Here is a 26,018-nt window from a genome sequence, read left to right as displayed (position 1 = left end):
TTTTTGTCTTAAATCAAATTGCTGTATTGCAATGCAGGGGGCACTTGAGTACAAGCACAAAACAGTAGACAAATGTTATCAATATTGACATTCACCCTGGTGAACAACAGGTTGGCTGGGTGAAGTAAACTGCTCTGGCATGTGAGCTGGCAAGTGGTTATCCAACACATCTGTGGGGAATAGCCAAGTTGAAGAAAACACAAAAATAAGTCATGCTGTACTGTTTTATTGGAATTGAAGTATGCAGTTTTTTTAAAAAGAGCTTTCAGGAACAACATTAAGAGTATGGTTTTGCACAAAGAACTGGAGAGTCGCTTCATTAGATTGACCATTTTACCGCAAGTAGTTCATGAACTTGAAGATCAGCGAGAGCAAAAAGGAAAACATTGGAGGAACTTTAAAGAAAAGGAAACATGTATGCTCAAGAACTTCACAAGGGAGACCTTTGCTTGAGCAAGTTTCTGAGACCTGTGGGAGGAGAACATAACCTGAAAGACTTTCATGACGTGGCAGATGCTCAGGAGTGATCATATGCTATGTAGACATCAGCGTTCGTTGACAGAGCACATGATTCTAATGGAGTAATGGATTTCCAAGCTTTCTCTCAGAGAATCTGTCTTTCCATTGGGTCAGATCAGATCTCTCCAAATGGCCCTCAATGGATGCTGGTCAGATCACTGTAAATGGCTCTTCCTGGACAAATACATAATCTACAATAACCACATTCTTCATTCAGCTGCTGCCTCTCTGAAGTCATTCTTCATTCAACACTTCTCGGTCTAGAGGCCAAACCATTCAGTAACTCCTCCTCTTCTGGGATCTGATTTCTGCCTCTGACGCTCATCCTCCATGAACTTCTCCTGCATCTCCTCAACAGAGCCCTCCTCATGCTGCTTATCCTTCTCAGGAAAGATATCTGGGAACTGGAAGGTTTGCTGCTGAGCCTGTAAGAAAAGCAGCAATTGTTAAAGGTTTGAAGATTGTCTGTCTGTCTGTTTATCAACTTTATCATCCTTACTACGTTCCATTTAGTTTTTGTGAAACAGCAGTTTTGAAAAATGCGTTATGCTTCCTTCTAAAAGTAATAAATATCTACACTTGTAAAATCTTTAATGCTTAATGTTACTGACAGAAATTATTCATTAATCTCACTTCACTGGACAGAACACAGTATCATTTTCTGGAGCTCTGCTCTCCACTGCGGTCTCTGAAAAACTTGCTGAAATAAATAGATCACCATATCTCAGGGGCCTAGCCCTTATAAAACACTGTCAATATTTTTGGCAGACAGGAAGGGAGAATAGGCCTTGTGCATGAAGACAGAGAGACAATGTGCTAGTGCTGCTGGTACGTCTCCATGCCAGAGACTAGAGCCCTGCGCGGGACTGTTTTCTTCATCCCGCTCCCGCCGAATTTCTGACCATTACCACCCGCTCCCGCAACGTATGTGTTACACTCCTGCCCGCTCCCGCTATGTGTATGTCCACTCCCGCTCGCACCCGCAAAACTCTGACAATTAATTCCCGCACAATAATAGAGATGCATTGATTTTGTGTCTTCTCCCGTCCTGAAGGGAAAAAAACACGTATTTATATTTATATTATTAAAGAGATTCATGGGGTTGTTTGTTTCGTTTCCCTGGCCTGCATGTAAAAAAAAAAAAAAAGAAAAAAAAGACAAAACACACAATACATTCAAATATAATTTTTTATAACTTTGCACATAAAAATAGACTGCTTTGCAAAAATAACATACATAATATGATAAACTAGGCTACATTAAAAACAGTTTTACAATTATTAGCCAAATGTCGCAGGTATTCTGTTTGAAAAATACAAATAAGAATAAAAACATTCAAACTTAGGCAGTGCTCAATAACACTGGCATCATCACGCCTCTTGACCTAATTAATAAATGGCAACGAGGGGCTGTTCTCAAAAAACAACACTAATAAATTACATTAGGTTCTTTTCTACATCATCTATTGACATCTTCTCCATCATGTTGCTAGGCAACCTCCCTATCCCGCTGTGTTTTTTTTAGCCGCCCATTCCGGCCCACTATTTTATTTTTTCCTTTTTTTTTTGGCGCACAATTTTTTTTAGCGGATAGGCATTTTCGTCCACACGGATCTGGCGTTTTGGAAGAGTGAAACCGATGTTTTGAAACCGGGTCCCAGAGTGGATATATTTGAAAGTTGCACCTTTGTGTTGCGTCTCGACGGTGAACCCGTACATTTTCTGAAAATATGGTGTCATCAGACCACGTCTCGCCCCTAGTCAAACACCACTACATCACGTAACAGCAAAAAAAAAACATGAACAAACACTGAACGCTAACATTAACACTGATTAATAAATGTATTCTTCCATGTTCGCTTGTGTACCACGCGCAAGGTTTATCAGCAAATCCATGTCTTCTTCTCCGTTTTAAGCAGTTACTCCAGAAAAACGCCAATTTTTTTTGTGATTGTTGCGGGCAAATACCTTGATTTTGCGGCAGGTTTTCTTAAAAAATGCGATGGAATATGCGGGATATTTTTGCAATCTTATGCGATGAAATTGCGGGAACTTGCAAAAACTGCGGTTTGATGAAAACCTGTTCTCACTAGGCTACTACCTTACTGTAATGAGTCATTTCTTATGACTTCCTATGATAAGCAAGCATACTAAATCACATAATATTCAAGTTCTCATTCTGTTTTATTTCAGACCTTAATTAACACATGGCTCAAACTTACAAAACATGGAGTCAAACAAGTTCTCTAGCTTTACAAAAGGAATATTCAACAACTTCTGTAAAACTGAATACAAATAAAATATACACACAAATATACAAATGCTGTTTTACAGGAATTGCAAAGTGCAATCTCTTACTGCAATGTATATTATTTTACATACTTATACTTACAACTGTAAGGTTTTGGTACTATTCTGTAACAAAAAAGTACAATCTTACAACTGTAGAGGTGCATCAACTTCTGAATGAAACTACAACAGTCCACTGTGAAAATGAAAGCTAACTGTGTAGCCTCTAACACTGGCCTATCATTCGCCATCCTCATCCTCATCCCTCTCTCAAAATAATTTGCCCCCACTGCCATGTATGATTTTGCGGCAGGTTAACTGCTTCGCACGGTCTTGGCACTTATTTTTGTTGGCAGATGTGAATGATTTGCGTCCTTCCCCCTGGTTTCACCACGGGCTTCACAGATGATGTTCACGTCGCGCAATTACGTCACTTCATAAGGTTCCCATTGGAAAATAATGGAGATTTACTTGTGTGAAGTAAACGCAACATCTTTCAACTTTCTGCTAAGATATGTGACTTTTTTGCAACGAAAATTATTATTATGAAATCATGCTACCTCCGCATATTTTGCTTCCTGAAATCGGCAATTTATGAGACGAAAGTGCGGCGTATTTGAAAAAATGCGCCCCCCGCATAAATATGCGGCCCTTGGCTGATTATGCATTAAATCACGCGATCGCATAATCATGTTTTTCTAGAGGGACTGTTTAAGTGTATCTCTGTGGCAGAATTACAGCGCCACATGCTGGTCTGGCATGTATACTACATCGGTTTCGTGTGGACGCGGATATTTCTTGAGACGAGGGAAAAAAGATCGGGGGTGCGTCTCCGTGTGGACGGGGCCGAAGAAGTAAAGGGTACTTACGGTTATGGATAGAAATGTAGCGGAGTAAAGAGTACAATATTTGCCTCTCAAATGTACTTGAGTAAAGTCATGAGTACTCCCCAAAAATGATACTCGAGTAAAGTACAGATCTCTCAAAATTGTACTAAAGTACTGTACTCAAGTAAATGTACTCCGTTACTGTCTGGCTCTGTATATCATGTTAATATATAGTTAAATTCCAAAACATGCCAATTACATGTGATACCAATTTCACATGTTAGGACAGAAGTTCTTGCATAATTTTTTTCGTTAATTCTTAGTTTTTGCCTTGATAATAGAAAATAGGAGCTAGGCATCATGTATGACAGTCAAAAATGGGATATGAGCTACAAAATGACCAGAACCTGCCATTAGCTGTATAGAAGACATAACTTGTATGTATAGAGCTTATATGTGAATATGAAGAAGCAATACAGGAGACCTATATTTCCAGTATATGCACATGTATGCACCTCTATTTTGCCTATATGTGGCATATATAGGCATATATGCAGCATTTATACACGCATATATGCAATATATATGGCATATATCCAGCATATATGCAGCATATATACAATATATATGGCATATATGCTGCATATATATATTATCGTATATGTGCATAAATGCAGCATATATGTGGATATACACTGCATATAGGTTTCATATATGCGCATATATCCACATATAGGTTATTTCCATGTGGTGGTATGGCAACAGCAGGAGAAAACAGGGACTGTTTAGGTTAACAGCTAAGAAAAAGCAGTGCCTTTCTGAAACAAATGCTTCTACTGGGATGATCTATTATTTTGGCCGGTTCTTTGTAACAAATGCAGTAACTTTTAAATGAGCAAAATGACCAAAGAATAGTGAAAAAAAGAGAGGAAAAAAAAAACAAACAAAAAAAAACAAGTGAAACTTAAAATCAACAGCTTGGCCTCCAAGGCTCAGCAGTGGCACTCCAACAATACCATCTTGGAATGCGAAACCCCACACTATAAACATAGAGTCCAGCCAAGTGAAAGTACAAGAACCAAGCCTATTATAAACAGGACCTTAGTAACAGAGTACTAAAATGGATGCCAAAAAATGTCTGTTCCTTCACCTGTAGTAAACTTTCCTTGAAAAAAAAAAAAAAAAAGATTCACTATGACTAAAGACCGGCGGGGGACCCATTCGCATGATAATCCAAGAGTGGAGTTGAAAAGTTTTGAAGCCCTGACTGACAGGATTATTAACAAAAACAAGTCACCATATGACTGTCTACCAAAACATTAATGTACCTTAAACAAGTGCCTTATTGTTGGCTAGCACAAATTTTTAAACAATGTGTACAAACTCTTATCTCAGGCTATGGCAAACACTTCTGCTTCTAATATTACTATTTCAAATGTAAATGCAGCACTAAATGTTCATTTTAATTTAGGGCCGGGACTTTAACGCGTTAATTGAGATTAATTAATTACACAAAAAATAACGCGTTAACTAAGATTAATTAATTACAGAAAAAAAATTCCCGCATTTTTAATAACTTATTTTTGCACCGCGGAACGTTTCTCACTGGATGAGTTTCGGCGGACCGATTATACTGGAGCACCAACTAACGTTCTCATATCACCGCAGCACATCGAACCTCAAGTATCACCTCAACGCAAAACATATAGCAGCTAGCGTGAACTTTACACTTTATGTTGAACTATGTATTATTTTGTTGGAGCAACAGTTTATGTTGAACTCTTTATTGTTTTGGCCAAGGTTATTGAGAGTTGGACTTAGTATGTTATGGCCTCTGAAGCAACAGAGAGATGTTTTCTAATAGTCAGGGTTTCCAATGTTCTGAATGTAATTGACAGTATTGTGTTTTACAAAAAAAAAACCTTTACAGAAGGTTCCAGCACCTATAAGCTTCCTGAATTTCTGAAATGTACTATTTCTAAATTGTTTCTAAATATGCTATTGCTACACTTCATGGCAAAAATTACACTGGTCTGCTAGACTCGGTTGAACAAAAATAAACAATATTTTGTTGCTTAAGCTTATGTATTCAGTCATTATTCAATGGTATACTATAAATCCATGTGAAAAAAATTACTTCTCACTGTTCTCAGGTCAAATATTTATATGCGATTAAAATGCGATTAATTTCGATTAATTAGTTACAAAGCCTCTAATTAATTTGATTAATTTTTTTAATCGAGTCCCGGCCCTAAAAGTAGTTAAATAAGTTACATAAAAGTAGTTGTTAGGAATAGCATGTAATACATTATACAGAAAGTGCTGGATGCATCAATTACGCATTGACATGTCTCATTTGACATGTCCCCCCTCACCCCTCTGTGAAAAAAGGAAGACTAAAGCATGGAAAAAAAATGTTGTTGTTGGGTTCAACCCAACATCTGTCCCTGTTAGACTAACCGACTCCCCCTTCTCCACCCCTCTATAAGTCAAGCCCTGAACTTGCACAATAAACTGTACATGAACAGGAAACAATGCATTCATGTTTAAAATACACTGGTTCATAATGATTTGTGAAGACCAATGTATTATTGCTTTTGGTCTCAATATATTTCATAAAGGGGGCACAGACTAATGTTACAGGAGGAACTGGAGACATATTGAGCAACCAACATATATAAACTTGGGGTTGGGCTTGGGCTGTAAGCAACCACCTACTAATGCCCAACAATTACTCAGAACAGCATAGCAACTATCAAGCAATATCTACACAATCATCCTGACATTAGGAACAACTCGGGACACCTATTAGGAAATGAAAGGTAGTCATAGTTTGTAGCATTGCATTGTGGTGGAAAATTTTATATGGAAAGGACCTTCCTGAATAAAAAAAAAAACAAAAAAACAAATAAAATGGGGAGTGTTCAGGAAATATTTCTTATTTTGCCAATTCTGTTTACTGACGCTAATGTCTGAAATCATAGACTTCACCTTTAGTCTGATGTATATAGCATTTCCTAGCTCACCTTTAAAGATTCTTCGAGTTAGTTTCAATGAACAGAGTCTGCAGTCACTCCAAATCAGTAACCACCCTAACACTAGCACTCTTGGTGAACTCTAGTGACTCACATCCCACAATCACTTCCACGATCAGTCAAACGGGAACAGCTGGCATGACTTGGGCCAGTCTGAAAGCATTAGCAGTAGATGGGGTTTCAGTACATAAAGCACCACCCTCTACCCTTTAGTCGCTGTCTTATGTCCACTTTTTGCTCTATGAAGATAGCTAAACTATAAGACAGAAACAGAAGCTCCCATTTAAATGTTTCTGATGTTTCTTTAAATTCCCATAAATGAAGGGGAAAAAATTAACATTTTATCTTCAGAAAGAAATGCAAGTACCCAAAGAAAACTGAATGAACTAGTTTGGGAGTATAAATTAAAAGGTTGTACTATTTAAATGTACTAGCAAGTTAGCTAGCAAAACCCTCCAATGGGAGTGAGATCAAGACCTGGTTGTTTTGCCGATATCTCCTCAGAGACATTCATTTTTCTTCTCATGCTTATCAAGATTTCCCCTTGGCCAATCACTGCTGCGAGAAATGGACCTATGACAAATTTGATTTATTTTGCACCAAGGAGTTAAAAGTCAAACAAAATGTATAAATCTGATACATTCTTTGCATGTGACCGCATTTTCAGGACTTTTAATGATGAGTGCATGTTTGGGTAATGTTGAAAGTCTATTAACAAGTTCATTACCAGACAGGAGAGCAGGAAATGCTTGTAAACAGCTCCCTCTGTCAGTCTCACTGGGTGGGCCACACTGCTACTTCCTCCGAGTCCACAGTCTTAACTGACGACCGATACACACTAACCACAGATATTTGGCTGCCCTGAGACACCCCATATCTCTTGACACACACCATACCAAAAATTGAGCCTGAACTGAGCCAAAAGTTGCAACGATGGTGGGATAGTGGGGACAGGCTCCTGATAAAGAGTTGATTTGTAGCTTTAATGGTTCTTGCCAATAAAGTGGTAATTCAGGGCAGCTCTATGGCTAGACAGGAATTCCAAAGCTAGTCTCAGTAGCGAGGACCCAGGTTGGGACAAACAAATGGAAAACTCCCAAACTTGACCACAAGGGAGGAGCGGATGGTCTCAATGAGTACATGACCTCTACACCATCTCAATAAACTCGCAAATTTGGTGTGACCTTTAAACCACAGTGACCAACAAAATGCTATGTGGATGGGTTTGTTTATATAAAAGTATAATTGTGTTTAAGTGGAATGCAGCCTATGTACAATCCAAAAAATGTGTAAAAACAATATAGACGATGAGACTATTTGGAATTACTGTAGCATTTCATATTTGATCTGAAGAAACAATAAAAAAAAATCATGGCTTTGATTCCCAGGAAACCCATGAAGCAAAAAAAAAAAAAAAAAGTTTACTTGAAATGTACTGTAAGTCACTTTGGATAAAACCATCTGCTAAATTTGTAAATGTAACGTAAGTGAACAAAAAAAAGTTGAGTACTACAACAGGTATGGAATGACATGAATGGGGCAAGTTTATAACACGTCTTTGTATCTGTATTTGTGAAAAAGAGCACAGACCAATAGTGCTAATGTAAAGCATTTCAGAGAGAAGGATTTGGCCCATCTGAGGCCTATCTGGGCCCGTGCCAGTCTGTCTGTCTGCTCCGCTTCACTCTGACGCCTTGACTGCCTCCCAGCAGAGGACCAGCGTTTGTGCATAAACACTTCCTTCGGGCATGGGTATAGTGGCCCAGCTGTCAAAACCTGACTGGCCACAGCAGTAGAGAACATGATTCATGCAATGTGTTCCCCTTGCCAAGACACAGCTGCCTTGCCAAAAATGTGTGGGGGTCCAGAGCCTTTGTTCCCAAAACCACTCTAACGAATCCTCAATGCCAGGGAAAAGTGTGCAGAGGGAAAAATTAAACAAAACATATTATATTTCCTCAATGAGGACAGCCATGAGCCAGACGTTTTTCTACCCATTACTGTAAAACAGAAGCAGGTTTCCACTGCAACTGGGGAACTGTTTCTCGTACACACGGGCGTAGACAATCGGCTGGCACACAGTCTGGCTTGTTAAATCATTACGGTCAAGCCAAGCGGTCAGTCTAAACGAAGGGGTGGCAAAGTCTCCATTCAGAGCAGTATCAGCCCTCATGTCATTTTAAGCCACTGAGTCACTCGTTCCATGTTTGCAGTGCTGACAGTTGTGACCGGGCGACTTGTTCAGACTTGCCCAATTCCTGGCTCTTTTTTAGTTCCCCAGGATATTGGACCCTGTCAACAGCAATCAAAGATAACCCCTACTTTTGCATGTAGGGTCCTGAACCTCTCCCTCAATCTCCGGTGTACAAAACACACAAAAGAAAAGAGAGGGCGATAGAAACAGTGAGAGACAGAAGCAGGAAAATTGAGGTGGTACCATAACAGGAAAAGCATTACTAGCTTCTGAGTAATTTATTTTGAAAATGATACAGAAATAAAGCTGGGTGGTGCCTGGACATCGAGAGACTGATAAAACAGTAATGAGGTGGAAAAAGAATGGTGTTTCATGACAATGAGTGTTTGTAGTAATCCTAAATGAGAGTGCTTTGAGGGAAATGCAAGAAATACACAGGTCATAAAGGACGTGGAGTGGAGGTGGAGGCAGGGCTTCAATATCATCTCCTTTGCTCACGTCTGCAGGCACTCACAGAGGCTGTCCCGTAGTGGACGTACACTGGGGAGCTGAGTGTGTGTGTGTGTGCTTGCTTCAAACAGGATGCCAGAGACCCCGCTGGCCTTTCCATTATTCATGCTGTGCTTCTTTCATCTGAACACAGCCTTACGAAAGTCCTTTTTGGTGGATGAAATACTGTACATTTGCAATTAAAATGCTAGTTAAATAAAAGAAAATTCTGCCTAAAAATGCCCTGATCACATGCACAACCATATATGATAAACAGTGCCTACGGTTTATACTTTTTTATACATTTAAAAAAAAAAATTATAAAAATAAATGCCGGCAAACGTATTCTCTTAATTCTACAATGACAAAATTAGCTTGCATCTTTTTATCTACTACGACAAAATGTATAACTCGTACCTTTTTTGATGTTTTTTTTTACATTTTAAACTTGTACTGTATCTTTTCTATAATAACAAACCTAACTAGTTGCTTTTTATTGTACAGTATATTTTTATTTATATACTGACAAACGTAACTTGTACCTACCTTTTCTATAATACAACGACAAATTTACCTCATACATTTGCTCCATTGATAAACTCACCTCGTACCTTTTCAAGTTGACAAACCTACGTCATAACTCTTTGTTTCTACAGAGCAATGATAAACGAACATCATACCTTTTCTAATTGATGAACTTACCTCGTTACCTTTCTGTTGTACAAAATTCAATTATAAATGTGCCTCATACCTTTTCTAAAAGACAAACTTACCTTGTACCTTCTCTGTTGCACAGTGCAACAATAAACCTAACTTGTGCCTTTTAAAATGACAAACTTACCTTGTACATTTCTATATTACTATACAATAACTCAGCCGGTACTTTTTCTAAACTACAAACTTACCTCGTACCTTTTTTATTTAACAATTTTAAACGTAACTTTCTCAATGCTTGTGAAATCAGCATTTCAAAACGTGTTTGAAGGCATGAAACACGTGAACTACTCAAAAACATCTCAGTTTTCTTCTTTCATTACTTTGGCTTACAGTACTCTGAACTGCAAGGAATACATGACAGCAATGTGTAGGACCCTACATTCAATTAAGCGCCACTGAAGCCAAACGTTGCCATCTAGTGTTGATAAGATCACAATGTGAACTTTCACGAGCCATCAACTTAAAACAGCAAAAATGGAAAGGGTGTTAATTTGGGCATGGCAATCATTAGGGGCGATGTGTGTAACAGGAAGAAACCCATTTGAATAGAAAAAAATAATAGTATGCCTTAGCATGGTTGAGTTTCACTCGGTTTTGTTGAGTGGTAATTGAGCAGAGTGTGCTCAAAAGTTCAGGTGGAACATTGCGATCTGATCTGAAAGGTAGCCTGGCTACCAGCTGATCCAGACAGAAACACGGCCCCAAAAAACAACGACTCAGCAACAAGCTCTCAAACAACAACAAACATCTATTAGTACCAACAACAGTTGCCTTGTCTTGCCAAATACTGATACTTGCAACAAGACCCTTGTGGAAAAAACAGGGTGGGTGGGGGTTCAATATAAATAGTTGTTGTGTTCCCACAAAATCCTTGGCTTTGAGGGGCAGTGTTTCAGTGAGGTATATAATTAAGCAAAATGGCATTTATATAACATTACAGATCAGTGAAATTCAGCGTAGGGGGTAAGTAATTCTGATAGGGAGAGTCTATACAATAGCATGTGCTATATGCATTATGCCAGCCAGCCTGGGAAACTACAGACGCAAAATCAACAAACAGAACCTTTATGCCAGGAGCGAACAGGTCACGGCCTTGCAAAGAGAAGCAGAGGATATCATTTCATTTAACTAGAGCGTTACTTCCAAAGCGGTCGTACGTAAAGCCTTGATATTGTCTCAAGATTTTATGTTGCTTAAGACTTCCCTGACCCCTGTCTGGACCTCCCTGTTCTGGCATGGCTCCATGGTGCCCTTGCTCACCTCGCTTCATGTGTCGACTCCATCCGTAACCCCCTCCTCCTCCTTGATGAACTCCTTCTCCTCCCCACCGTGGGGAGGTCTGATGAGAGAGTGGCCGTCAAGGAACCGAACTAACACACAGCTTTTTCAACAAGCCTGGAGTTTGTAAAATCTGGGGGGTTCGGGGGGGAGGGGGGGGGGGGTCGTAGAGAGCGTTCCACACTGTATTGCCTCTGGAATATTAGCTGATGTAGTGGATTGGTGGGGGGCTGGCAGGGGGAACCATTGAAGGTATCCAACCACAGAACACTCCCCCACATGTGGTGTCAATTAGGAACAATCTTGTTTTTACCCACCACTGAAAAGAAAGGAGGGCTTTTCTTGGGCAGTGGTTTTTTTTTTTGCAGACCTGCTAAAGGAGAAGAAAGAGGCCGGACATTTGGTTTCATATCAGTGTTTTTCTGAGATTTGTTTTAGCTGAAAGATTGGACAACAAGGAAGCAGTTCTCTCCAGAAATATTTAAGCAAATATGGCACTGTATTAGAAAGAAGACAAATGTTAGGAACAGGATGCAGTAATTCTCTGGATCCATGTCCCTAACTGGGTTTATGAGAAGGTTAAATTGATGGCACAAAGCTACACAGGAAGTCATTCAGCTCGTCAAGAGGAAGTTCAACGTTAAATATTAATCTGTTTTGCTTGTGTATCCCATTACAAGTCGCTCTGTTTTGACAAGTTTAATTATTTACCCCTGCCTTGATTGGCAGCTGAAAAAAAAGAGAGCAAATAATCCAATGCTTCTCTTGAAAACTAAAAAACCATAAAGAAACAAAAGCAGCTTTCCCAAATGAATCCAAGGAGATCAGATTAAGGTATTTTCACACCAGCATACTTCAAACACGGTTGGTATCAACAGCCCAGGGCTCTGCCCAAAAGCAGGTGCGAACCCAGCAGTGTGATTCGCCACTGGATTGCGACCAATGCTAACGTTCTGATGCCCCGAGAAACAACTCTCCTATCTGCCCATGATAATAACCATGGCTCTCTGAGAACTTTGTACTATAATTCCTACACAAAGTCTGGCATGTAACCAAAGACGACCTCTTGCCTTCTTGGCCAAAGCCAGAACACAGACTGCTGCCTTTCTCAGGAAACTAGGGGCGAATATGTGGGAGAGACAGAAACTAAACAAGCAGCGATGGGACTCAGGGAGTCGAACACAATAAAGTGAGGGTTTCGCATTCAAAGAGTACCAATGCCTTGAGGTTTTTAAGGGAACATAAGCTGTTTTGGGCCCTCAAAACAAAGAAGAAACAAAAATGCAGGGCTTAAATGCCTAAACTTTCCATTTTTTCAAGGGGGTATGGTTTTGTTTAATAATTTCAACTAAGACAATCCATCTGACCCAAGCACCCATAATCTATAAAGTCATAAAAAGGGATTAAATGGTCCTGTGCTAATGATGGAAGCATTTTCTGAAAATCAAGATGGACAGATGTACACACAGGGACTTTAAGAATGCATATCAGGCCCTTTCAAATCCAGGCCTCAACAGAATAACACTCACCAGTTGAACGTATGCCACTTTGTAATCTGGCCTCTTCACTCGCTGGTTTGAGTGGTTTCGTTTCTTGTTTGTACCTTGATTGAAGAAAAAAAAGGAGGTGATGAATATTTAGCTAAAAGATTATTATAATTATTATTCATTTACAACTGCTCATTCTCAATACCGTAATGCAAAACGGATTTTGAATTTTACTTCGGAATTATGTTTTTAGTAAACAATTGTTTGGTTGCACTAGAGGAGGCACAAATCGCAGATATAAAGTTAATGAAAAATACTTGTTTTTACTTGTCTAAAAAATAAAGCACACTGCAACAAAGCAATACGATCAATGTGTTTGTTTAACAACGAATAAATCAACCAGTAATATCTGGTTAATGTTGACTAGTGGTGGTTAAGGAGATGCTATTTAAAATGTAGCTAATTATTATAATTGTAGTAAGACCTCAGGTGATATAAAAAATAACCTCTCCAACTGTGTTGCACGGAGTATATTTAAATTTACAGAATTCAAAAAAGATGATTATGTTTTGCAGAATATCTTAGATACCCAATATGTATTTGAGGGTAACAGGGTGTTGGGTTTATCTGTTAAGAAGCCCATGTTTTCAGTGATGTTAACTGTGGAATGCATGTTAACCTTTTCCCAGCTGGCCATGATGTAATTGCACAAAGCCACCTGGGTGATATTCACAAGAACCCAGAGAAAGAAGTCAAGAAATACATCCGAACCAAATCACTTCCAAAAAAACAAGACAGTGCAAGAAGAGTAAAAAGATTCAATCATTAAAAACATATGACAGAACACAGCACTGTTTTACTTTAAAACATCTTTACTGCATGACATTTGGTTCATTCAGTCAGAAAATGTAAAGGTAGTTATTATTACGTAGTATTAGGTAGTTTTTCTTACTACAAGTTCATAGTGACCGTGTCTACTTGGCTCGAAATACATACAATTTCAATTTAACTGTGATCCATATAATCTGTGCTACATTTCAGGTCCTCCGAAGCCATAAAATACAGGCCATAGTTTTGAAGCTTAATATCAGTATTGTCACAAGGAACTGTTGTTATTCAAAGAAGATTTTTTCTTCCACTGAAGAAAGTTCTGCAATGATATAAAGTCTGAAATGATATGAGAGTGGTATTGTAATGTCAAGATTTTGCAGTGAAATCTCTTCTCAACAGAAAAGTTTAAATGACGACCTGTGTGATGAGTTTTCTTGAACAGGAGTGGCAGTCTTCCTTTACTTGTACAAGGAAACCCTAAACACACAAACACTCCCTCCATTTAGGGTTAAATGAACGGTCAACCCGCAAAACAGGTGAGAAGCACTTTTGTTCAAGTATGCGACCTCTGTTTCCATTCCCGTACTCCCACCCAACATTATATAGTATAAATAAATATTCAATCAAGCTCTCTTTTGAGGTTGTGTGTTGGCTGGCTACTATTATGTTACAAATCCCAGGCCTGAGGGGTAGTTATAGAAACCCCTTCCAAAATACTCCGTAGGAAAAATAATAGACGCCTTGAGCCCGAGGGTTCAGCCCGAGCCCCCCTTTTCTCCATATCTTTTAAACCATCAGCGGAGTGGAGCCCATGACGCAGAGTGGGAAACCTTCTCTGACGTGGTCTATTTCACCTAATGGTTGTTCCGCATTTTTTTTCCGCCTTTACGTTGTGGCTGTTAAAATGGCCACTTTGCTTATTGGCCGTCTCCAGCGTTGGTGTGGAAACCGCACGGAAAAATCCCAGTGGCGTAAACCCAAATGGCAGCTCGTAAAAGTGGTTCCCTCTGCGTTAACCAGACGGTAAAGCCTATAATAACCCCGGCATTATTTACTTACCCTTAGGTATTATTGTTTATGTTATATTGCCGTAACCTTTATGCTTTTAAAGGAATGGTTCCAGGTTTTAAATTATGTAATTTAGGTCACCCTAATGTTGTTCCAAACCCATACAACCTATTTTTATATGAAAACTAGATAAAAAAATAAATAAATAATGCAATCTTTTCCATACCATGACAGCTCAAAGTGGCCACAGCTGTTAAACTTTAAAAACGTAAAAATATATATAAATTAAAAAAAAAATTAAATGCACCATTACAAGTAGTCTATACAACCTAAGTACTGTATTCAATGTTTTCTGAATACATATTTAAATCCATTATTTTTATAATTATGTGAGGAACGGAGCTAAATTCTATTCCCTGATAATCTTCTCCACAGTTAAATGTTAACTTAAGAACTGCGAAAATATCACTGAGTTCAGAACTTAGACTTGTGAATGAACTGTTTGTCCGATATGCCAACCAGATCAGCCAGTTCAATGAAAAGAAAAAGCTCAAAACCGATAATGCCTAAATCTGTGTGTTAAGATTTGTTGTAATTATAAAACATCATGAATGTTTCTATCCATTGGTTGTTGGTTGGACGGAGGCAGATCTGAATGCGAGCAGAATAGTCTCATTTTGGAAGTAAAAACAGCTTTGTCCCTGGTGAAAAACTACATTAATAATCAGAGTCGCAGCAAGCAAATTGCTCCACCCAGTCCTATGAAGAACTGCAGGTTATGTAATAGAGTCAAAACACTAAAATAATAAATAAAAACTGTAAAATATATTGTTTTTATGTGCAATCAACACCTTTAAATGCATAGTTTTTCATTTCTGTCATTCATTAAGATTCAAAGGATTTTGGTGACTCTGAACTGTTAAGAACAAGGTCTTGTATTGTTTGTGTTTTATATAGGCATTTTTGCTTTAATACAACGTTGTAGCTGGTTGGCTTGGTTCATGGCTTATAGAGCTTTAATAAAAGACGTTTTTAAAATACATTTGAAAAATAAATGGAAAAAAATGCAGCTGAAGAAATTGGCAGGGACTAATGCACTCTTTTGTAAGAAAGGCTGGAGTTTATTCTGACACAATGATTGGAGAAGCATGACATGCTGTGCCAAAAGTCTGATGTTTTACAGGTAGAGGATAATGACATTTCAATAAAAAAAAATAAAAAAAATTACATGGTCTAAATAAACAAAACAAAACATATTGAAGGATGACCAAAAACATACATTGCATTTTCTTATTAATTTTATATTTCAATGTGATTCTCACACAAAGCTGTAATGTGGGTTCAAGACATTTTGACATTTATTTTTGGCATCTTACAGATGTGATACATTATGAACTGTCATTATATGAAAAAGAGATGTTTGTGAATATTTAAAAACAAAATCTCCTTTTTGTGTTGAGCTTACATTGTAATGGCATGGTAGTATATAGACGCTTTTATTATATATATATATATATATATATATATATATATATATATATATATATATATATATATATATATAAACACGGTTATGTAAGACTTCTGGCAAACTTTGTGAAGAAATAAACAGGGCAGGGCATCCTAGGACAACTGTTGATTGGAACACTACAGCCATGGATGGAGAGATAAGCAGCTGTGAGTGGAATCACGCAAACCACTGCTTCTTTCACTTCCCTCTCCTTCCCTCCCTCAGTGTCTCCCACTTGATTCGAATTCCGCAATACACAGTTCCCTGAATTAGCCATATGTTTATACATAAACTTCAGTAAACTCCCGCTCGGCTGTCAAGCATCTCCAAAACATCTTGTCAGTATTGATCATTCTCATTGACTAACACTCATATTACCCCTATCTAGGTGACCGACCACCCCAGGAGCGCAAACACAAGTGATAAACATAGAACATTGGCGAGTTGTTGTATAAGGGCTTCATAAAGTTCAGGCCAGTTGATGGCACTGCGGCAGTCAGCTGAGTTTGGCTTGCGATGTTAGGCAAGTCGACAACAAAACAGAATGAGCAGAGGTGCAAAAGAGTGAAGGGGGCTCACAAGACATGCTCTCGCATGCAAAAACAGCTGGCCGGAATGGACTGGAATGGACCAGAATGAAGAGGCCTTGACGCTGTGTGTTTTATTTTTAATCACGTATTTAACTATTAGAGCACAGGATACTAAAAAGCACCGTAATGTTTCATTTTCAAATAAAGCTGTGTTATTTAAATTGGTATTACCAATTTACCAAGAGAAACGCAAATATAATTTAATAAACAAAAATTGCACAAAAAAAACGTCTAATCTAGTAAACAAAATCATAATCACAATCACAGATGGAGTTTTACACTTTTCAAAACATCAGCCAAGAAATGGCATACATGTAATTTTTTACATATAAAATAGATAATTACATTATCTAAATAAAATAGATTTACATTTTTTTTTGTAATAATGTGGTCTAATAAAAACAAACTGCTTTAAAATCTTTCATTAATCACTCTAGATCAAAAATAACGAACAGAATGTTTTACTCACAGTACTGGATCCTTGTGCGTACAGCTGCAACAGGAACACTGTAGATCTTCTCTAGATAATTTCTGACATCAAACTTGGTCATTCTTGAAGAAAATTGAAACGGATAGAAGTTTAGAGTTGCCATGGAGTAAGAGAACAAAATATGGTGTACTGAAGTAAGACCTTAAGATTCATGGCATATGGAAGTATTTAAAACAGAGATTCCCAACCTTTTTTTGGTCCACAATCCATCTTATAAGTTCCAAAATTCTTGTGACCCCACAACCCCATCCCACCCACCTACATAACAAAATTAAAGATGAATGCTTTAGGATCTCACAGGTGGCAAATTACAATCATCTGCATCTCTGGAGACCCTAAGGCTGAGAAACCCACATTTAAATTTAGTTTTTCGAGGACTGAAATGACGTACAATGCTTTTTGAGACATGCTTTCATGAACAAACAAAACATAATTGTATTATTATGTTTTCAGTTACTGAAAACCCAACGAGAACCATTCAGAAAACATGACGCGGGAGCTAACGGGAAGAACATTATGATCTGCTTTGAAAAACAAGGATGTTTGTTCACAAGTCAGTCCATGTCATTTTTTCTTTTCTTTTGTAAAGGAGAGGGTTTCCAAGAAACCCAACAAACAGATGCTCCTTCGGAAAGAGTATTGTACGCACATCTTTCCGAGTCTGCACCAGCGTGTGATGCCCAGATTTCAATAAAGTGGAGTGGAGTGTTGGCAGCTTAATTTATGTGAGAGAGGAGATGCGTACAAACGCGCGTTTGTCTATGTGAAAGTGAGAGAGTGAGGCGATTCCTAGAGAGCAGAGCACTCGAGCCACAGTGAGACAAATAGTTAGCAGACATAAGTGCTTTCTGAGATCTTGGAGTGGAGATCTTTTTCAGTTCCGACCTCCTGGTGACCTCGACAGCACTGCCAACAGGAAGGACCTTTGCGTCCCCATCCAAGTCTAGTGCTGTATAAAGCTAGAGCATCTGATGGTAATGTACAAGTTAACTGACAAGATTAAATTTTCTGTCAGTCTCTTTTTAGGCTTTTTATGCAGGATTGGGAAAGGATGTGGAGTGGAATCGACCCCACTTGAGCAGCACAGCTCAATATTTCTGCTAAATGCATTAAAACCACTAGGCCACATATGTGAGGCTTCATCTAAGAAACAGAAAAAAACATCACTTGGGAAATGCTGGTTTGAGTTTGACCTGCAACATATTTCAATGATATTTTCTTTCTTTCCTTGATAATTTACTGCCATTTTTCACTTTATCTGTTAAATATATACAAAATAATGCAAATATTAAAAGAAAATATTGAAAATATTCAAACTGGGGTTCGTGAACACCTGGGGGTTTGTCAGTTCATGAATTATATAATTAATACAAAAATGAAAATATTCCAGATAAAACACTAAAATATTTTATATTTTGTTATAACAGAAAAAAAAAACAATTTTTGGTCAAAAGGAACAAAGCAAACTGATCAGACTCAAACTCAAATGAATAAAGATCACTAGGCCACATATCTAATGGTGTATTCACACCAAACGTGAACTCTTTATTTATTTTCATGAGTAGATTGCATACAAAGTCAATGCAATGATGCGAATAGAGGGGAATTTGTGCGAGGTGACGTGAAATGTGCGACATGTTTTCTGCGAACGCAAGATATTGGCCTCAATCGCATCTTTCGCGCAGGTTAAAAAATGTTTTATGCGCCTCTGTATGGTGTTGTGAACCCAGACGAGTACAAAGCAGCAATTGTATTTATCCTCACCATGGTTATGCTCAAGGGAAGTTTTTCGCCAAAAACATCCCGCGAGTAATCTAGAGCAAGGTACGCAATAGGTATATTCCCTTCACGTTTGGTGTGAATACACCATAAGACCTCATCTACGAAGGCAGAAAAACCATCACATTGAACTTGGTGCTAAGATGGGAAATGCAAGCTTGAATTTGGCCAGCAACATATTACTATTTCTTTTTTCTTTCCATGATAATTTTATGATATTTTCCACTCCCTCTATCAACGACAAAATAGTGAAGAGTGACAAAATATTGCAAAAATAAAAGGGTTCGCAAACCTCCGGAGGTTGATTAAAAAATAATAATTGATTAATTCATAATATTGTATAATTGAAAAATTATTTTAAAATAAAAACACATCTGAAATGCATATTAAAAATATTTTATATTTTGTTAAATTGTGCAAATATTAAGTTATAACAATGAATAGTTTAGGTCAGAGGAGCGAAACAAACTGACTGGACTCGTCCCCACATGAGCACAATGGGTCTAGAAAAAGCATTCAAATCACTAGACCACATGTTTGACTCTTCGTCTTGGAAAGCAGAAAGACAAAAGAAAAGATGATAATTGTGTGTCATTTTCCACTTCATCTATCATATACAGCAGGGTTTCCCAAACTAGGGTTTCGCACCCGTGTGGGTTAATGAGGGAACTGCAGGGGGTTTGTAATAATTTATTAAATCATAATATTTGTTTTTATTTAAAGTGGTTTATTTATTTTTATTATAAAATTAAAACAAATCATTATAGTGTTACTGAATTAGTGAAATATTAAGTTAAAATAAAAAATATTTTAGGTCAGAGGTGTTTGGCCCAAAAACAAAAACAATTGGGAATCCCATACACGAGGACATAACGGTGAAGAGTGGGAATTTAGTTGCAATTTTAATAATCATTTAAATTATACTGTAAATTTTTTATCTGTTTGGACAATGCTTCTTAGCTCTACTCCATAGAATCAATTAAATGAAGCACTGGGTGACACGGTCATGACCTTCAGCTGATGTAAACAGTGCCTTGCGCTTGTGTGGCTTATCTTTTGTAAGTGCTGACGTCTTATAAAGATAGAGACCTCCTCGTTGTTCAATCCTGTCTACTGCGAGTTGCGCCCCACCCTTCACACATAAACAGTCCTCGCTCATCTCTGAACTTGTGCGCTCAAACCGCCCATTTGAAAGGCTTTCCAAGTAGGTGACTCAGAAGCAGAGGGACAAAACACTCCACATTTTGAGGAAATCCAAAAAAAGGGGGATCTTTTGTTAGCCGATGACCTCTAAGGTTACATTCACACCACTGGGACTATAAAGGCGGCAAGAGAGTGGACAAATAGCTTTAATGAACTAAGAAAAGATCATTAAAATGAAATTGTTCAAAAAAGAAAGAAAGTAAATAAAAAGATGAAAGATCAAATGTTGACGATGGACCACATACTTAAAAGGCCTATAGGACGGTAAATAAACGAGATTAAACAAATCCCGCAAAGACAAACACTTTGTAAAGAGGCCCTCTTTCACAAAAACAAGTGCTTTGAAATTCTTTGGCTCTGATAATCGCTATGCAAACCAGGTTGGTTTCAAGCAAAACAACTCCTTGCCAAAGTGAAGGGTATCTTTGAAAAGTAGAAAGTGAAGAGGGGGATGTTTTAATGATACTTCTGTTGCTTTGTCTACTTTCATACTGTTTGCGATGGGACTGTGTCAAATGCAGCTCCAGAGGAGACAAAACAGTTCTTGATGTCCGAGGCGGCAGTGGTTCCTAAAACAAGAAGAAGAAAAAAAACACCTCTTCCTTTGATTGCACAGGCAGGAAATGATTAGATTCGGGTGACAAGGATGCCTGGTGCGGATTAAGACACTTAAGATCACAAAACTGTTTGTCTGTAAAAACAAAGGAGTAAAAACAGGTAAATAAAGCTTCCTCTTAGCACTTGCGCAAGTGATAGCATATAGCCCAATTACAAACGTGTGCGGTTTGGAACACATACTAGTGGAATAACAACTGAGGAACAGGGCTCCACCGTCACTGCTTTAGATGTACGCCCTGAGGTTCTCCAGAAAACAAAGCAGACTTTGTCCTCTTTTCTTGTGTGGACTCCGATTAGACCCGTTATTAACAGTCTGACTGCCTGTTTCGTATTACACCGCAGCAATGCAATAATTACGGCTGTATTTTTGGTGACGTTTAACAAACGTCATCAATAAAGGAACGAGAAGGTGGATTTTAAGTAGGTGAACGAGCTGTAAACAAATCTTGAGAGAGGCAAGGAAGCTCCGAGGCATCATCGGCCATGCAACCGCACACGGAAACGTCATCCCGAGTTTTGTTACGAAATGCTGTGTTGCATCTAACCGGTCTGCAATTATAGTTAAGCATCACTTCAGAGGCTTTAATTCTTTGTGATCATCGTGCGCAATAAGATTCCCACTCTGCAATTAACAATGCCAAGATTAAATAGATTTGTGGGATTTGTCTGCCACCTAGTGGATAATAATGCAACTACATCATTGAAAACTTTCAACATAACAGTGACACAATTGGTTTTATTGAATGAATGACATTAAATACTTACTCCATAGGAATGCGAAACTGTACGGTTTCAGGTGGCTGCTCTTTGCCGGGTCTGACCAGGGTTAGATTGAAGGTGGGCCGGAATATTCTCAGCTGTGGGTTACCAAGCTGGTATAAAGGATATCTGAACAAATAGGGAAATTACATAAAATAACATGAAAGGAAATTACCATTCCATGTATTTATACTCCAAGGTTTTATCATAGAACTTGTATAAATATGTAAAGAATATTTTTGTACTCATACAATTCAACAATTTATATTATATTTTTCCCAGCGATTTCTAATTAAATGTTCCAATCACTTCCAAAATAGTGGAAGACCATAGTAGAGTTTAGCATATTTACCACAACACTAAATGACATGTAATTACATGTAACTAATGAGCTTCAAAGAATAACACTACTCCCTGTAGAAAAAAAAAAACAGGATTTGCTGGTTAGGTATGTTTTGATGCTGGAATGCTGGTTTATGCTGATCCTTTGCTGGTTTATGCAGGTCATTTGCCAGTTTATGCCGGCCCTTTGCTGGTTTATGCAGGTAATTTGCTGGTTTATGCCGGCCCTTTGCTGGTTTATGCCGTTCCTTTGCTGGTTTATGCCGTTCCTTTGCTGGTTTATGCCGTTCCTTTGCTGGTTTATTCTGGTCCTTTGCTGGTTTATGCAGGTTCTTTGCTGGTTTAAGCCGGCCCTTTGCTGGTTTATGTAGGTCCTATTTGCTGGTTTATTCAGAGCCTTTGCTGGTTTAAGCCGGTCCTTTGCTGGTTTGTGTAGGTCCTTTGCTGGTTTAAGCCGGTCCTTTGCTGGTTTATGCAGGTCCTTTGCTGGTTTATGCAGGTCCTTTGCTGGTTTAAGCCGGTCCTTTGCTGGTTTATGCAGGTCCTTTGCTGGTTTATGCAGGTCCTTTGCTGGTTTATGCCGGTCCTTTGCTGGTTTATGCCGGCCCTTTGCTGGTTTATGTAGGTCCTATTTGCTGGTTTATTCAGAGCCTTTGCTGGTTTAAGCCGGTCCTTTGCTGGTTTGTGTAGGTCCTTTGCTGGTTTGTGTAGGTCCTTTGCTGGTTTAAGCCGGTCCTTTGCTGGTTTATGCAGGTCCTTTGCTGGTTTATGCAGGTCCTTTGCTGGTTTATGCAGGTCCTTTGCTGGTTTGTGTAGGTCCTTTGCTGGTTTGTGTAGGTCCTTTGCTGGTTTAAGCCGGTCCTTTGCTGGTTTATGCAGGTCCTTTGCTGGTTTATGCAGGTCCTTTGCTGGTTTATGCAGGTCCTTTGCTGGTTTATGCCGGTCCTTTGCTGGTTTAAGCCGGTCCTTTGCTGGTTTAAGCCGGTCCTTTGCTGGTTTATGCCGGTCCTTTGCTGGTTTATGCAGGTCCTTTGCTGGTTTATGCCGGTCCTTTGCTGGTTTATGCAGGTCCTTTGCTGGTTTAAGCCAGTCCTTTGCTGGTTTATGCCGGTCCTTTGCTGGTTTAAGCCGGTCCTTTGCTGGTTTAAGCCGGTCCTTTGCTGGTTTAAGCAGGTCCTTTGCTGGTTTGTGTAGGTCCTTTGCTGGTTTAAGCCGGTCCTTTGCTGGTTTATGCAGGTCCTTTGCTGGTTTATGCCGGTCCTTTGCTGGTTTCTGCAGGTCCTTTGCTGGTTTAAGCCGGTCCTTTGCTGGTTTATGCCGGTCCTTTGCTGGTTTATGCCGGTCCTTTGCTGGTTTAAGCCGGTCCTTTGCTGGTTTAAGCCGGTCCTTTGCTGGTTTAAGCCGGTCCTTTGCTGGTTTATGCAGGTCCTTTGCTGGTTTAAGCCGGTCCTTTGCTGGTTTAAGCCGGTCCTTTGCTGGTTTAAGCAGGTCCTTTGCTGGTTTGTGTAGGTCCTTTTCTGGTTTAAGCCGGTCCTTTGCTGGTTTATGCAGGTCCACAGCTAGTTTAAGCCGTTCCTTTGCTGGTTTAAGCCGGCATAAAAAAAAAAAAACAGCATCCAAGTGCCAGAACATACCTAAACAGCATATGCTGTTTTTTGTTTGTTTGTTTGTTTTTTAGCAGGGCTGTCACATGTATTTACTATAGTATTATCCAAATTATGTGTTCAAAATAAGGGTAGCATTACCATCCCTGCAAAAAAAAAAAAAAAAAAAAGCACACTAAAACCAGCCTAAACTGGGTGATTGGTTTTAGCTGGTCTTTCAGTCTAGTCATAGCTGGTTAAAGCAGGCTGGTTTTTGAGGGGATTTGTATTTTGACCACTTCTGTTCAGACTGGTCTAAACAGCTAAAACCAGCTAACCAAGCTGTAAGACCAACTTGACAGTCTTAAACTAGCAAATGCTGGTTTTAGCTGTTTGTTTATTTGTTTTCTTTTTCCGCAGGGTCATTGGTACAAATAAACAAGAACGATGGAATTAGTCTCATACTATGTCGAAATTAGCATGGTATTACCCTGGTATCACGTCTAAAAAAAATGATATTGGTAAGCATAGTAGTACCTGGGTACCATGTCCATAATATGATATTACTGATGTGAAAGAGTACTACAAGTGTAAGTACATTCTGTAAATCTACACAGGTAACGTTAATTTACACATTCGGAAGGACAAAATATAATGTTGTCTTCACTACTTTTTATACAACACATTGACTCATGTCTACATAACAACATACTGTAAACAAACACGAAAACACTCACATTATCCGTTTCGCCATGTCCTGTAAATGTTCTGGATTTCTACAATCACATGTGCTGTTTCTATTTTATTTTCATGTGCTCAAGGTCCTAGAAAACTGACTGCTGTGAAAACTGCGCAGACAAGCGTCAGACACTGTTCAAAATAAAAGTCTTTTTGCAAAAACTGTTGTCGATTGGATTGCACAGTGCAGTTAAACGTTGAGTGTTGTAATATATAGGATATTTAAATAATGTTTATATAAATTGGGATATATATATATATATATATATATATATATATATATATATATATATATATATATATATATATATATATATATATATATATATTGCATACATGGTTTAATAAAAGTCTGTCGGATTGAAAAAAACAAAGTCACATTTGATTTAATATAGTTTCAAATAATTTAATATCTTTTTACAGATCTATTTGCATTCGAATATAAATACATTTTGGTGTCCTCTCTCTCCGAAAATGTCCCCGTTTTTACACTACAAAAAAAGCTGCTCCGACCGTAGCCTACACGTTTCCTGAACACTTGTGTAGTGATTATTTTCACCAGCAGAGGATGCACGAGAACTACACTGATTATTGCCGCCACTTCAGTCAGGAAGAACAGACCAGTAATCAGAAAAGAAGACACTGTTATCGGTTTCAAGGTAGTATTGACGTTAAATTAAAGTAATACTGTTTGTTCTTTATAACAGGGCCTCAACAGGGTGAGGGATTGTTTTTGCACACAATTTTCAAACGTCCCGACAGTGCTGTCACGAACTAATTGCAGGTTAGACTTTTAGTTATTGAAATATGTGATGTAATAATACTACGTGAACGCAGCCATATCTTAACTACAACACGTTGTATAGTGATCCTTAATATAAATATATTATTTAAAAAGGTAAACCAAACAAATTAAATAAAAAAAAGCAATAATATTTGCTGAAAGCATACTGTAATCTATTTATAATCTAATATGCAAAAATAATAAGGCTATAGAGAATGTAAAACTAGGTGAAGCGTTGCATGCTGGGGTGACGCCAATCTGGGAGGATTAAAGAAATTAAAGAGATAGTTCACCCAAAAATGAAAATTGTCAACAATTACTCCCCTCATGTCATATTTGATTAAATCCGAGAGCTTTGACCCAGAAACCGATCGAGCCATCTTGTAGGACATCTTAATTCTGAGGAGACGAGGATTGAGGATTGAGCAGGTTTCCTGAGGAGTCATGAGTGAGGATACACAGGTGTATCCTATGCTGAAGGCTGAAAAATGTACATGCTTATAAATTCTCCTCCCCCCTTCACATCTTTCCTAATAAATTAAATTTACATTTTACCTTTGAAGTTAAAGTAAACCATATGTGATATATTTCAACAGGGCATCTTGCTTTATTAATATTTATTATGAATGCCTTAAATAACAAACTTTAACAACATAAGGGCAGATACGTTTAGCGGAGTTGATGATGCTTTGAAGTGACAATTGATTGGTCAAGAACGTTCATCCTCTGATTCCTCGATCCTCATTTATTTTCCTTGCATCCTTCCCTCAAATCCTAAAGGGGTGGAGCTAAGAGGCGAGGAAAGGAAACATAGATGCACAAATAAGAAATGAGAAGCACCCACTGTTAACTGAGAGGCTCTTTGAGTGTCCGTATTGTAGAACCATTTCCCAACAGAAGAGGGAAATCTTGTCCACTGATCCGAAACCTGAACCAACATTGACTTGCA

At 38.4% G+C, this 26,018-nt stretch overlaps 1 protein-coding gene across 1 annotated transcript; it reads right to left on the bottom strand.

The window, feature by feature from the left end:
* Positions 1–210: 210 nt before the first annotated feature.
* LOC113043587 (39S ribosomal protein L23, mitochondrial-like) lies at positions 211–24,445 on the bottom strand. Its single transcript, XM_026203069.1, has 5 exons — positions 24,285–24,445; positions 21,629–21,751; positions 17,243–17,325; positions 12,877–12,950; positions 211–944 (listed from the first exon to the last, which is right to left on the bottom strand). Exons 1-5 carry the CDS (start codon positions 24,299–24,301, stop codon positions 780–782), a joined length of 462 nt encoding a protein of 153 aa, XP_026058854.1. The 5' UTR covers positions 24,302–24,445; the 3' UTR covers positions 211–779.
* Between the last annotated feature and the right edge of the window lie 1,573 nt (positions 24,446–26,018).

The sequence above is a fragment of the Carassius auratus genome, chromosome 25 (genome assembly GCF_003368295.1).
Source record: "Carassius auratus strain Wakin chromosome 25, ASM336829v1, whole genome shotgun sequence".
Lineage (NCBI taxonomy): Eukaryota > Metazoa > Chordata > Actinopteri > Cypriniformes > Cyprinidae > Carassius > Carassius auratus.
The sequence above is the reverse complement of the archived record's forward strand: the minus strand, read 5'-3'. Positions and strand labels throughout refer to the sequence as shown.

Coding starts and splice junctions, on each gene's coding strand:
- LOC113043587 (XM_026203069.1), bottom strand. Junction 17,326..21,628: donor CAGTTTCGCATTCCTATGGA/GTAAGTATTTAA, acceptor ATTTTCTTCAAG/AATGACCAAGTTTGATGTCA. Junction 12,951..17,242: donor ACGCACAAGGATCCAGTACT/GTGAGTAAAACA, acceptor TCTTCAATCAAG/GTACAAACAAGAAACGAAAC.